Source organism: Galleria mellonella, unplaced genomic scaffold (assembly GCF_026898425.1).
Source record: "Galleria mellonella isolate WM207_F2 unplaced genomic scaffold, CSIRO_AGI_GalMel_v1 utg182, whole genome shotgun sequence".
Lineage (NCBI taxonomy): Eukaryota > Metazoa > Arthropoda > Insecta > Lepidoptera > Pyralidae > Galleria > Galleria mellonella.
In genome coordinates this window covers 2,568,587-2,584,032 of record NW_026442023.1, presented here as the reverse complement: position 1 = coordinate 2,584,032, position 15,446 = coordinate 2,568,587, and the positions used below count along the sequence as shown (strand labels likewise).

Below are 15,446 nucleotides of genomic sequence, written 5' to 3'. Positions count from 1 at the left end.
TTTACTACTCTAGCATATATATACCACCTAAAAAAATTACATAAAAAAGCAAAAATGAGCATGAAGATTGTAATTGTCTATGTTTGTATTTGTAAATGTATGTATATATATGATATAAATTGGTCATGACTCAGTTTATTGCATTGCCCTTTTAAAGTTAAATTTTCTGCCATTACAAAAGCTAGCCAAGATTCCCACACAAAGCAATTAAGAATATCAACTTCTGAATGACAAAATAAAAGTAAAATAGCTATATTATCTTGACCACCTACGATTACGTATTGTATAAAGTTTAACTAGTGAATTATAAAATTTCAAAAAACCTTGATAAGTAGTTCCCATACATATCGTAAAAGCTGCAGACCAATACATCTTTTGGCAAAAATAAACAATGATTTTGGCGGTAAAGAGGATGGCATAAAACGTCAGTATCGACAAATGTGACACGTACCATAGAGAATATAGGAATATGTTTTGTTTTACCTGCAATATATATAATTGTTAGAAAACAGAATTACCAAAGTTATCATAAGTCCGAATGATAAACAATTATGCAGCAATGGACAAGAAGCAGCAACAAGTCGATCATATAAGTCAAAGAACCTATAGAAAAACAGTTCTCGAGTGATGATGTTGTATTGGCATGCCTCCTCTAGGTTCTTTATAGCAGTTTATGTGACATATCCATATTAAGTAATGAACCATACACAGCTGAAATAATAATGCTATAGAATTGTCAGTGAATTAAAATTTTACGTCTTCTACATCTACTTGTGTTATGCACATTTTTGTACCGAAGCCACAATGTTTCTAAAATTAATTTCCATAATTTATAATATAAACTGTGAGGCTAAAATCAACACTCTTCTGTTCTCTGTAATACAAAAAAGTTACTATTAGTATTTAAAATTAGTACCTTTAGAAACTGCCACAACAATAATGTGGATATTATTATCTGATAAAAAGATAAACTTGCATAGACTAAGGCAAAAATCATATTTATTGCCAAAACAGGATGTACATTGTAAGACTCCGATGCAGACGTCACTCGAGCCAAATATATGCATGAATATAGGAGCATTGTTGATGATACAATCTGTAAAATATGTTGATATGGAATGGGATGTACTGGTGGGAATACTGATACTTGAGGGGTATTTTATTCAAAATATGTCTGCATAGGTCTCTGTTTCACTTGTGTTTCTGTCTTTAAGAAGCCGTGCTTGTACTACACAGAGTACAATCTGCCGCAATATGTGCAGATGTGAAATGAATAAATGAAATAACGCATGAAATATATCACAAGGTGCCTCTCAGAACACTCTGTGATGCACATGATATCTCATGGCGTGTCCTGCTTTAAGCCAGTAAAGCCAAGAATATCAGTTGAAGTATCATTCTAAGATAGTATTGATTGGTGAGATCAAGGAACTCGGACCAATCTAGATATCAATCATGAATTATGTTCAGAATTAAATACGAGTAAAGATACTAAATAGGCCTCCCCTTGGAGGGTTTTGCCAGTAATTGCCATGCTTGGCAAGCGGGTTGAAAACCGCAGTTAGGCTTTGGTGGTGTTTTAAGAGGAACGCTGTTGCCCATTCCTCGACCACTAAGTTCCCTTAGTTGCCTCTTGCAAAACCTACAGGAAAGGTAGGGATGGCCCATTCTATGCCTAGACCATACGGCATAGAATACAGCATATATACAAATTACAGAAGAAAAAGTCGCTAAGTATGCCCACTACTAAATAAGAATCTGTATCTGTAAGTGTCTGTCTAAGTGTTCGTTTGTTTCAACATCCAGCAAGAACTACTATTCAAATTGATTATGGTTTTCACAATTGTATTCCTGAAAATCAAACTTAAATCATCCATCCAATATAATGTCAATGAAAATTTTGTACTGCACTCACGAAATTAAATTAAGAAATAACGTTAATATCTGTTTGTTATAGTTTGCATTGTTACTCTAATAAGCATAGAACAATCATAGATATCAGAACAATCTAGAAACCTAAAATGGAAATATTATGTCGCTAGTATTGCAAGTCGAGAGTACGAAACGTTTCAATTCCAGTATCAATCTACTGGAATTTATTTCAAAAGTAATCCCACAGGTGTACATTCCATCTTGATATACCATCTAAAAGTAGTATATTTAGTTTTCTTACTTCTGAAATCCACGTGTGCGATGTAGCGGGCAAAAAGCTAGTAAAAAATGCAGGTATTTTAAAACTCACCAACGTAACCATCCCTATAAAAACAATCCCTTCATAAAGGGTACGGCCACACATCGAGGACACATTACAGCACCCATGTTTAGAATTCATTGCATAGTTCATTAAATTCAACTGAGTTTTTGTTGATAATTTCCATAAATTGTTAACACAATCATATGTCAAAGGGAAACAAAGCCGTTAATAAGTAGATAGAGAATGCCAGATTAGTAATTTGTGGTTTAATGTAACCAAACTAATTTATCTAAGTATTATTTTTTTTTTTTTACAACAGGGGGCAAACGAGCATGCGGCTCACCTGATGGTAAATGACTACCGCCGCCCATGATCACCCACAACACCAGCGGCATTGCAGGTGTGATCTCATTAGATCTCTCATTTAATTGAAAATTCCTTTTCATACATCCATTTTATGCTTGTTAGCTCATTCTGATCCTTTGATTTATAACTCCTCAGCATTCTTTATTGCTCATAATAATAATTCCTTACCGTTCTTTACAATACCCCGTCTCGTATCCTGTTTGTTGGTAGCATTATGGACAACATCAACCCTTTGCCAGGAAAAAACTCCTAGTACCTAACCATTACCACAGAAAAAATACATATTGGTTTATCTACATCACTACACCGCAAAACGAAGAAAGAGAATCCCATTTACTATCTTAATCTATGCCGAACAATAGGCCACATAAGCACGTTCTTACCATTGCTATATATATATATATATATATATATATATATATATATATATATAACATACTACTTTATAATAAAAACGTCAAACCTCTCTTAAATCTAATTTATGTAGCTACTGAAGGGTTTTGTCCTTATGCGCTAAATTCTCAATTTAAAAAAGTGACAATTCATTTCATTAGATAAAATAGGTTTGTTTAATAGTTTTAACGTTTTAGTTTTTTTAATAAAGGGGTAAGATTCTTACCCACAGATTAAGGATACGTTCTTACCGATACGTGATAATACCTATATTATACACTAAAATCTTTGATGTGGCTTACTCAGCGATAAATTTACATGCTCTCCGAAATATGAAAATGATTCGATCCAAAACTAATTTTAATATCTTTTTTATTGTTGTTATTGTCAGGAAGGCAAACAAGCACACGGTCCACCTGATGGAAAGCAGCTACCGTCGCCCATTAACACTTGCAAGAGAAGAATTGCTTGTGCATTGCCGGTATTTTAAATGTGTGTAGGCACGTTTTTTTTTTTTTTTAAATACTCCATATTGTATTGTAAGGAGAAAACTGAACAAGGGAATTCAACTCTGATGTACAATGATGTAACAGTGGTAATGTGCCATACACCCAAAAAATATGGTCAAAATCTAGCTCTATGGTAATAGGTATGGTGATAATGGGTAGGGAGGGTGATGATGGCATCAGGTCGTATATTTCTTGGAATATACTCCATTGGAATTGTAAAGGTTCGTTGGATAGATCAAGTAAAAATAGAAAAGCATAAAAATAGATGTACTTTTTGTTTTAAAAAGTAAAACAAACCAAACCTCAATAGTATTATACATTTCCGGGTTATTATATTAATAAGTGGACTAACTAAAATATACGATGCTCTACTTAAATAATAATCATTATAAATTAATTAAATGACACTTAAACAAAATTTATATTACACAAAATTCGTCTACAATTTTCACCATTGTTAATAAATAAAATGTTTGGTCCTTTTATTGTTTCTGTTTATTGTTTGCAGTACCTATCTATAAAAATAAGAATACCCGCATACATTAAAAATTTGTTTCACAAAATATAAAACAACTTTAGGACCTTTATTTTGCATTTTACAACTCGTATATATTTCCATAAATATAAATAAGTTAATAGGCATACATATCATGTTTATTTTCTATAGATGTTAATACATTATGTACTCATATAATGAGACTGATAAAAATGGCTAATCTCTAAAACTAACAATCGGATTTGAAAAATTCTTTTTACATTTGATAGCTTATTTCCTAATGAAGCAAATAACTAATGAAGAAAAGCTACTACATCACATACGACTACGAGCGAAGTCGCAGTATACAGGTAGTAACATTATAAGTGCCTGTTTTAAAAGTTATAAGAAAAACCAGAAGAAAGGGTAGGAGATTGTTGGTAACAGATCAACAATCTCCTACCCTTTCCAATGTACCACAAGCAATATTTATAATAATTAAATTGTTTTCCACAAACAACCGACTTCAAATGTGATAGAACCACTTAGTTTAACTTAAAAACTAAACAAAATATCTATGAGACAAACCTGTACGTACAATCTTTCAAAAAGTCCAAATCAATTTAAAACTGATGATACAAATGATGAGTCATAAAGTAACGAACAAAAAATACAACTGAATTGAAAACCTTCTTTTTGAAGTCAGTTAAAAATAAACCGAAAATAGTTTTAATGTTAAAGCCAACAAAAAACTCATTAAATCTTGATTAGACAATGTAATCTTTTAAAGAAATCAATAAAGAATATGTATCTATTTATCTACATTAAGAAAACAACTAGTTTTGTAGCAATATCAAAATTAATTTAATATTAACGAATTCTAATTGAGAGCTTTTTATACGGTAAAAATGCACAAGCTAAATTTGAAACCATTCCATTTAGCGCGATCTATGCGAAAGTCGATGCATACCGACTGAGTTTAATCCTTTGTACTTATGTAGATTACTGAATATTGTAAAATAAAAGGCCGGTTTAATTTCAGAGAAAATTACCATCATTATTAACTTACGCACCTAAATGGAATTTAATATATAATATTAATTAAAAAATAGAATAAGCTAATTACATTATTATAATGAAGCGTTCTGATTTTCCTTACTTAAAAAAAATAGTCCTTATGTTTTTTTAAACAACTGGAATAGTAAAGATTAAGAAATTTAATAATTAATTGTTTTTATACATACAAATAAACACAATCGATTATTAAATTTCCTATCCGCCTCTCTGTCAATCCGACTGTCAATCGTAAGCCTGTCAACTACTGGCAAAAAGGGTAAGCTTAAGTTCAGCAGTGGACAGTTAAAGGCTGATGTAATGTAAAACTTTGTATAGCAGAAATGCCTACTGTATGACAATAAGCATTGATAATAAATTAACGGACGAAATAAAAACACTACCCTTGAATATATTTAAAAAGAAACTAAAAAGGTGGCTGATAGAAAAATGTTTTTACTCGGTTAATGAATATTTTTAATATTTTAAAGCTTAAATATGTGACTCAGTTAATGTAATTTGTAAAATGATTGTAATTTGTAACCTGTATAATTTATTATTCATACATAAATATATTGACATTTATATAATATGACAATTTAAGTAGAATAGTATTAGCATAGTATAGTTAAATAAATTTTGTATGCCAGATTCTAGTGAAAAATGTGAACAATATTTAAATATTATATAACATCTTTTATACCATTTTTCAAACAAAATAAAGCTATTTGTATTAATGATTTTCTTGTTAATAATTTACAAAAAAAAAAAACAAATAACCTACTTTCTACTAACACAATATATTTAGATATTCATTTTATTATAAACATATACATAGTTTAACAATATCTAAACAACAAATGACAATATACAAAATTATTGTTTCAAACCATTAAAACAGGTTTAAAAATTCCATAAATAAAGTAGAATAAATAAATAATAAATCAAATAGGGGGGACGTATTTACAGAGATAGCTTTAAAACGTGTTCGCAAGTAATCCCGCCCCGGAATCGGGAATAAGCCCCAAGGATTTCCTTATCCGCGGTATTGGTGAAAATTTATAGAGTGTGAAAATTTCTCTCTCGATGGATCGCATCAAATGACAAACGTGACTGGTTTACGAATTTGTTGTGTATCCACGGCTGTCCTGTACAAATATAAAGTCCTGCAAAGGTCTCGACCCCACCATTTGTTACCCGACTGCTGGAGAATATTTTTTGTTTGCATGTACCAGTATGTAATAATAATAATAACGATTTTAGGTCGTGTTTTTTTTTAACCCGGCAAATTAGCCGAGAAGGTCGTACAATAATAATAAATTTATTTTTGCATTAAATAAGGTAGGTATCAGTGGTTTTATATATTTTTTTAATGGGTCATCACCCATGGCTACCATGGAATGGTAACGATCTAACACTAACGGTATACACTGGCGTAGCACCAGTGAGAGATGATAGGTGAGGATGAAAAGACAGGTCAGTTAGCCCATCGTGATGTATACACCTGGAATTCAACACGATGGGACCACGTGGAAGTCGATCTGGTTGGGTATGTTTTTAATGGATGATAATGAAATGGTAACCCCACCCGCGCTATCGGTATATACAGGCGGGGCACCAGTGAAGGATAATAAGTGAGGATGAAGTAGGTCAGTTAGCCCATCGTGACGAATTCAACAAGATTGTTCACGATGGTTTCCAGGGGGAACCACGTGGAGGTCGACCTAATAAGGCATATTGCTAGCAATGGGGCTGTCAAACTCCATTGCTAACAATCCCTTTCCCCCTTAATGTTTAAAGTATTGTTGAATTCGTCATGATGGGCAAACTGACCTGCTTCGTAATCAAATATCACTGCTACCTCAGTATACACCGATAGTGTAGGCGGGGTAATCATTCCATTATCATCCATTAAAAAAAATACTAGCTGTATTTAAATAAATACATTGCGCAAATAATAATCTAAACAATTGAGAATGCGTTTAAACTAAACCGATCTGGTATTTATCTTTTACAAGCTCTGCTTAGTATAGGACCGGATGACCCTATATTATTTGTCCAAAGGTTATTATTTATTTATTTAAATAATATATAGACTATATAAAATATAAAAAAAATTGTAATATAAAATTGAGTTTTTGTAACTTTATCACCTCTGCTTGTTTACATATAGTCAAGATAAGTCTTCAGTTTTTTGTAGAACAAACACGTATCTGCTTTATTTAGGATCATTATTTGATAAGATATAAAAGTGCTGCCGGTTATATACTTCATATAACTACTTCAATGTAATCAAAAGTAATAAAGTATAAAATTTGATTAACCCATCTTTTTCGATGTCGGTTAACAATAAATCGTCGTTAAATCAATGTTTTATTTCCAAAAACCGCTCTGTGCACATTTAATGTCTAGTAAGTTCACGGAATTTGGGTCAGCAATAATTCTTTCCGTGCTCCAAACGAGCCCCATCCCATACTTCAGAGATGTGGAACATTGTGGAACTATTTCTATTCTGCGTACATAAATTATGTTCCCGAGGGACCAGTTAGGAGCACCACGGCCTTACCACTTTTACAACCTTCAATGATGCCCACTTGTATTGTGGACAGTAGGTTGTGGTGAAAAATAAGTCTGCCGTTACGTATCTTAATACATAAAAATCCCATATCGCGGTATTCGTTCACGTTAATTTTCGAAACCACTCAACCTAAAATAGATTATATAGGTATAATAAAATTTTGTAATTGTATGTGTATTAATGCATTGCAGAGAGTCGGTAGATGCTTGTCGTAGACTATAGGGGAGACCTTTGTTCAGCAGTGGACAGATAATGGCTGATGAGAATGATGATGTTTATTAACTATATATGCTATATATATTTACCAGAGGGAGACTTTGTACAAAAGTCGATTGCTTGGGTACTTCTGTCCCATTCGTGTTTCAACCGTGAAGCAGTTGTGTTTGCATGGCTGTGTTTCGGTTTCAAGGGTGGGATATGGCGTGAATTTACTGGGTACAGAGGAATTACATCTGAGTCCTCAGGAATGGCAACGCATGGGGGGTATCATGGGCGAAACAGTATACTCTGTTATGTCCGTGATTCTGCTCATGTCTATAGATGACAGTTATCAGGCACTACTACTACTTTCCATCAGGTGAGTTGTCAGCTTGTTTGCCATTCTAAGTTGTATAAAAAAATGCATTGCAGGGAGTCAGTGGATGCAGGTGCCTCAGGTCCGTTCTTTATGACAGTCTATAGAAGAAGCTTGTGTCCAGCAGTGGACGGATAATGGCTAAAATGATGATGAATATAGAAATTGCACGCAGTCGATGGGTGCGAATGACTCAAGATCGTACTTTATCCATGTTAGCAACTCTTCCATCGTCATATTTATGACGTATTTATCAGTCTAGGTATTTACCTAGGCTGATAAAAAAATCAACATTAATTTCAAATTCTTCGAATACTTACTAGTCTTACAAATAACTAGGTGAATCAGAAGCGAGAATTGCTACAATTCGTTTTTCGTAGTATTATCGGTAAGTAAACTACAAACAAACCCACAAACTGCTGGCCGCTTACAGAGCGAGTAACTGCCTCAAAACAAAGCTGGTTGCCGTTTACCAGTTAATCTACAAAGCTTGAAATATTTGATCCTGGTTTTGTTTGGCCGTCTAGTAGAAAGTGGGTTCATTTGATCACAGATTTAAAGGTTTATATTTTATCGCATCCTACAAAACATAGCATTAGTCTACTCGTAGTATTTTATACTTTTTATACATCCAACTTTCTCCGGTAACGCAGACAGTGTCGCCTGTAAAAAGTTGTATTATTATATGTTTGTTTTTACAGCTTGAGCTTTTAAACACTTATAATGAACCTGACAAGATTCTCCGATACAAAAAGTACGAAATGAAATTCTACAACAAACCATAAGAATACGAGACCATGCCAACATATATGCATATCCAGCAATTAGTAGGACGTTGACACGAGATGTCGCTACTGAAAATAAAATTTTATTGATTATTAAATTCAAGTCATTATAACAACAATTTCTCTATATAGATACAAATGTATCACCCCTATTTTGTTTTGTGTACAGAGCTATGTTATTTGTTTTCTAAAAATATGTGCCCGTAATAGCGTACAAAATAGATATTTTGGTTTATATCCCATTTGCGCAATGTACTCTGTAAGTTGCCTCTGTGCAGTCGCCGCGGCTGTTATCTCAACCGGTGCACACTGGTTGTATCAATGGGTTTGAAAACATTGTTATTTCATTCCTTTTTTATTCTACTCCACAAAATAGTCTGTGGAAAAATAAAAAATCACTTTGTGTATGCAAATACTCGATAAACTATAACAAAGCACAGTTCTATGTTTGTTAACTATGTAGGTACATATTTAGTACTGTGAATCGAGATAGAGAACCATTACGCCAAGACATTCTCAATTAAACTTTCTTTGCATGATTTTTATAGGTGAATTCATGTTTAAAATTAAATGAAAAATGGTTAAAAAAGTAAATTCCACTATTATGCAAAGAAAGCTTAAAAATCTTAAAATCTTTACTAATATTATAAGTATGTCAGGAAATTTACTAGTTACATCATAGCGGTTTAACCAATCATTATGAAATTTGGTATACATGTACTATATGGGATGGGGAAGAGCATAGGCTACTTTTTATTCTGTCCAGTACAGTGCATTTTTGCCATGGCATCCGAATACAATAATTTACATAAGATTTCACGGTAAGACAAAATAAGCAGAAAGTATGGCATTCCAGACAAGCCTCTGTGGTTTTTGGCATGCCTGTTTGTTATTTTGGTTTTATAGTGAAAATAAATAAATAAATAAACATATCCCAGTCACAAGAACGAAGTCGTGGGTAAAAGATAAAGGAAGAGAATTCATTAAATTCGACTTTTGTACCAAAATCTTTTTATAATGTGGCCAATACACAATAGATAAATAAATTAAAGCTATTAATTAATATATTTTCCAATATTATTTATTTGATGTTCACTATCAAATTCATTTATTAACAAAATCTAATAAAGTAAAAGTATAATATGTCGTAATAAATACTATTGGACTGTAATTGATTTTCGGAGAACTCACAATAAAGGACGATTGAAATGTAATCTTAGAAATACCTAGACGTAAGAAAAAATATGTACTTAATATGAAAAGCTGGTTGAATGATCTCGTGGAATTGAGTCGCTGAAGAAAACATTTATATATTTACCATAAAAGACGGCCGGAGCCATTCACGATCATCTTATCCAATAGTTTTGTAACAAATAACAAAATCTAGAACAGTGACTATTCTGAGGCAATAAATAGCAATGACCTTCCAAATTCAAATCCTAAACAATTACTGACGAAAGTAGGAATGTGTCAGTACCAATTAGATCTGGAAAATTGTTATTTTAGAATTTTTTATTTATTAGTTCATTTCTTGAATAAAGCTAAAGGGTAATTCAACGTCGCGTTTCGTCCACGGACGAAGTCGAGGTATACACTCTAGTAATTTATATATTTACTACGCTAAATAAATTTTCTCCAACTTTAATATTTCTAATTTCCATCGTCTCGACAAAGTGCAATTTGATTTCGTCACACCTCAGATTTTTTAATCCCATTTTTAAGTTTTAATTACATTCTGGTCCCATTACAGTTGTGCGCGAGAAATGCTTGTCACAGTTCGTTAGTACTTCATTCAAGCGCTACCAAGACAATGAAAAAGCAGTGGCGTTTGTTTTCTCTATTTTAAAGTTCTCGACTTTATCTAGCAGGAAACAGTTAGGTGTTTAAGGTGTTTTTAAAAGTAATTAGTATACACGTCTATATGAACTCTTACAACTGTTGCGTAAACACTATTTTGTTAGCAAATATAGTGATTCATCTAAACAATAAACTGTTTAACGGTATCCCTGATTACTTTTATAACAGATACTATATGTATAATGGAAAACTATACTATTTGTATTTGCCTTAGGACCTGCAAATGAATCTAAATCTTGCCAGTTTCGGAATTTCAGAGACTTTGGTCATATGCATAGAATAGATATAGATTGCCGTATGGTCCCGACATAGTCCCCTTCCTTTCCCGTGGATGTCGTAAGAGGCGACTAAAGGAACTTAATAATCGAGAGATGGACAGCAGTGTCCCTCTTAAAACATCACCAATACCTAACTGCGGTTGCCAACCCGCTTGTCAAACGTGCGAGCTACTGGTAAACGCGCCCCTCTCCCCCTCATGGGGGAGGCCTATACTTAGTAGTGGACAGTTAACGCCTTATCTTATGATGATGATAATAGAATAGATGGAAACCTACAAAATCTACTATTTATCTTTATATGAATGTCCAACAAGGACCACATATTGTTAAATCAAGTCATTTAATAAAGGATATTTTTTTTATACAACTTAGAATGGCAAACAAGCTGACAGCCCACCGGATGGAAAGTGGTAACCGTCGCCTATAGACATGAGCAGTAGCATGGACATAACAGAGTATACTGTTTCGCCCATGATACCCCCCATGCGTTGCCATTCCTGAGGACTCAGGTGTTATTCCTCTGTACCCAGTAAATTCAATCTGTAAAATCTGTAAATTAGATATAAGTATTAACATTTATCCATAATAATACAATAAATATGAAGGTAAATTACTTTATTGACGACTGAACTGATCACTATGAAATTTGGTATATACGTAATATATGAGATAGAAAATGGCATGGGCCATTTTATATTTCACTCACTGAACATATACTGTTTATGTAAACGAAGTCAACGGTAAAAGCTAGTATTGTATGTATAAAAGCGAGTATCTTGGTACCTTCATGGGATTTTATATGTATGTGCTATATGGGACAAAAAAAAAACTAAATACCTGGTCAATCGGCTTATACACATGGACAAAGTTGTGTAAAAGCTAGTATGCTGTGAAATAGGAAGATTAGAATAATATTAGCTTACGCAAAACAATGAGTCGCGACTGCTTAATAGGTATAAATATCATTTATGCAGACTTTAATTAGAAGTCAAACTTTGGTGCAGTTAGGTAACGAGCGGATCCCCTTACAATGCTCAATATTTCACAGAGACTACACCCTCGAGAGCCCTACACGGAATCCAACGGCCGCCAATGCGTGATCATTGTACAAACTTTGTTTACTAACCGCTAAATGGAAAGATGATTTTTATTTTGATTTTATATTTTTACAACTGGCAATGCCAAACATTTAGACCGTGTTCAGATATGTTCAATGCGTAAACATTCTTTATAACCTTTATGTATGTGGAAAAATTATTTTTTATTTTAATTTTATATTTTTACAACTGGCAATGCCAAACATTTAGATTGTGTACAGACATGTTCAATGCGTGAACGTTATTTATAACCTCTGATGATGATTTCTATACCTACGAGTACAACTTGGAACAGTAAACAAGCTGACGGCCCACCTTATGGTAAGCGGCAACCATCACCTACAGGGGGAAGGGATTGTTAGTAATGCGGACTACCAATCCCATTGCTAGTAATATATCCTGTCAGATCGACCTCCACGTGGTCCCCCTGGAAATCATGCTTAATTCCAGGGTATTCTTCACGATGAGCTAACTGACTTGCCTTTTCATTTTCACTTATCATCCTTCACTGATGCTCCGCCAGTGTATACCGTTAGCGCAGGCGGTGCTACCATTCCATTATCATCTATTAAAAAAAACGGTCACCTACAGACTTCAACCGTACCAAGGATAATAATAATTAGGTTAGGTTAGGTTGGTTAGGTTGATATAACAGTGTTTTCTATTATTACTATATACACTCGTAATATTACATACCTAGTATTTTTAAGTTTTAAGTGAAGACGCTTAAAAGATACATCAAAACATTTTTAAAAAAAGGAGAACGTTTTTTTTTTACCTTTTCAAACGACTTCAAATAAGAAGAAAATTCTCAATTTGGTTGTATTTTTTTATGTTTTTTACTTTATAACTCCATCATTTATAAAACGATTTGGAAAATTCCTTTTTTATATGAAAGCATATCTTCTTTTTAAATTGATCGCATAGAAATTTATTCAAAATCGTTTTCAATAATTTCAGCAATTTAAATTAAAATAACTGATCTTTTTTGTAATAAATTCAAAATTATTATAAATATAAATCTAACATGGAATGAACAACAGAAAAACAAAAACAAATCATACCCTTCTTACTTTATTAAGTTAATAAGTATAATTACAATAATCATTCTCATATATTAATACAACACTCAATCAATTTAATGTAATAATTTCTAAGAATAATCTGTAATTTAATATTCAACAGCATCATTCAAATAAAACTGTATAATAGTAGTATTTCTGGCGTATTTTACAAACAGCGCTATTTAAATTCAGTGCAGGCGCAATCCCACCCTGAAATAAACGTAAAAATATGCTTATATTATGTATCACTACACTCTGGAACGGACTTCCTAAATCCTCAGCCTTATGCAAAATTGAATTTTACTACTAGTACTTTAAAATGTTATTCCGGTTGTCTATCTTTGTAGTCAGTTGTAGCTTTTTGGCAAATCCTTTTAACTGCATAGCCACAGCGGCTGCTTTATAAGGGATAGTAGTGCATTAGAAGAGTTCTCCAATACTATGTCCCGCCTATGCTTATTTAAAATTCCCTACATAGCACATACGCGGCCTACGAGAAATACTACATTTTTAATAACACATACATATTTAAAACGAGATAGCACTGTCATAATTCGAAGATAAGTAGCCACAAAGAGCCAGAAGTTTTAATGGATGACTCCACCTACACTTGAGTATTGGTTTTTGATATATCGTTCTATTTTTAATTAACTTCAAAAAAGTTTGGACAGTTTTTCTCAGAGCTCTGTGCCGATTTTTGTGATTCTATTTTTTTTAAACAACTTGTAATAGCGAACAGATAATTGACGTTATAAAAAGTAGTAAATATTGCTTATAGATATGAACAACAACATGGTATAACAGAATACGATAAAATTAAGACCATTTATGTCGACACTTGCCCAGTTGTGGCAACTTGGACTTTAATTGATTTTCAATTTTCAAAAACAATTTTCAACGTAAATAGAACTAAAAAATAATAATATAAACTTCACATAAATCTATCGCATTGGTATATTAGACAAACTTTATACTATGCTTCGAAGTTTTGAAATACTAATTTCACCTCCAAAATCTAAATTTTCATTGATCGATAAAAATTTTGACAAGAATAATTATTACATGATTAATATTTTAGTAAACTTCGAAAGAATCATCATTATCTCAGCCATTATCTGTCTACTGTTGAACATAAGCCTCCCCCATAGACTACCATAAGGAACAGTCTTGAGCTACCTGCATCCACCGACTCCCTACAATGAATTTGAAGTCGTCACTCCATCTAATGGGGGGTCGGTATATTAATGTTAATTCTCGTATTATAAATATTAAAGGTGGTCTTTGTGGTACTTTGCGTTTTTCTTATAAATCTATGTAGGTAGGCATTAGTAAATTATCCTACTTATTGTGACAAAGATAAACTGAATAGCTTACCCTTGAGAGCTAGACACAAACAACTTATAAAGCTATTTACCTATTATTACTTTAGGACAAAAATAGTACAGACCCACAGTACCCAAGTGAATAACCCGAACACTATTACCGATCTAAAAAAATCTATGACATAAATTATTCATTTTGATAGTAACAAAACACAATAGGGAATTGAAAGGATACATATTTACGCTAGATCCGAAACTAAATACCTGTGGTGTGAATTGAATATGATACGCAATGCAAACATAATAATTGGTATTGCATGTTATTTAAATTAACATTACTTTCATTTCCGTTCACATGTGTTTACCTGCTATAATTTTGAATGGATAATTGCTTATTTCATATTATGATAGTAAAATAGGACTATACGACGACTATACGACAAAAAGAAAATTGCACTTTGTTTTTTTTTTTTTTTACACGGCTGCAAAGGAATTGAAGGTAACGTTATTGAGTCCCATGATGTCTGTCAGACAAGGGGGTCAATTCTGAGGCCTTATGTATCAACCTATCTCTATAATATTTTCAGAGGCTCAATTTGATGTCATTTTTACTCTACAGACATGAACTAAATTTCTAACAGATTTAAGTCAAAACTGTATTATAAATTTTGTTAATGATGATCCATACAAAACAATAATTTTGCAATGCTATCAAATAAAAATAACTTATATATGTCTGCTTAAATAATTTGATACATTATTAAACAAGGCTTACGTTAGTAAGGTTAGTAAATAATCTTAAGCTACTTGACGAAAATATAAAATGAATATGACAATCATTTTTAATTTTTTTTATTTTCAATAATAATATACAATAAAACGTATCTAGCTTTGATCACCC

The 15,446-nt window shown here is 32.5% G+C and overlaps 1 protein-coding gene across 1 annotated transcript; it reads right to left on the bottom strand.

Annotated features, from left to right (window-relative positions):
* Positions 1-393: 393 nt before the first annotated feature.
* Positions 394-1,081, bottom strand: LOC116413235 (uncharacterized; the record flags this gene model as incomplete). Its single annotated transcript, XM_031911141.2, has 2 exons — positions 917-1,081; positions 394-483 (listed from the first exon to the last, which is right to left on the bottom strand). Coding segments are annotated over exons 1-2 (255 nt in total), but the record flags the coding sequence as incomplete, so codon positions are not given.
* Between the last annotated feature and the right edge of the window lie 14,365 nt (positions 1,082-15,446).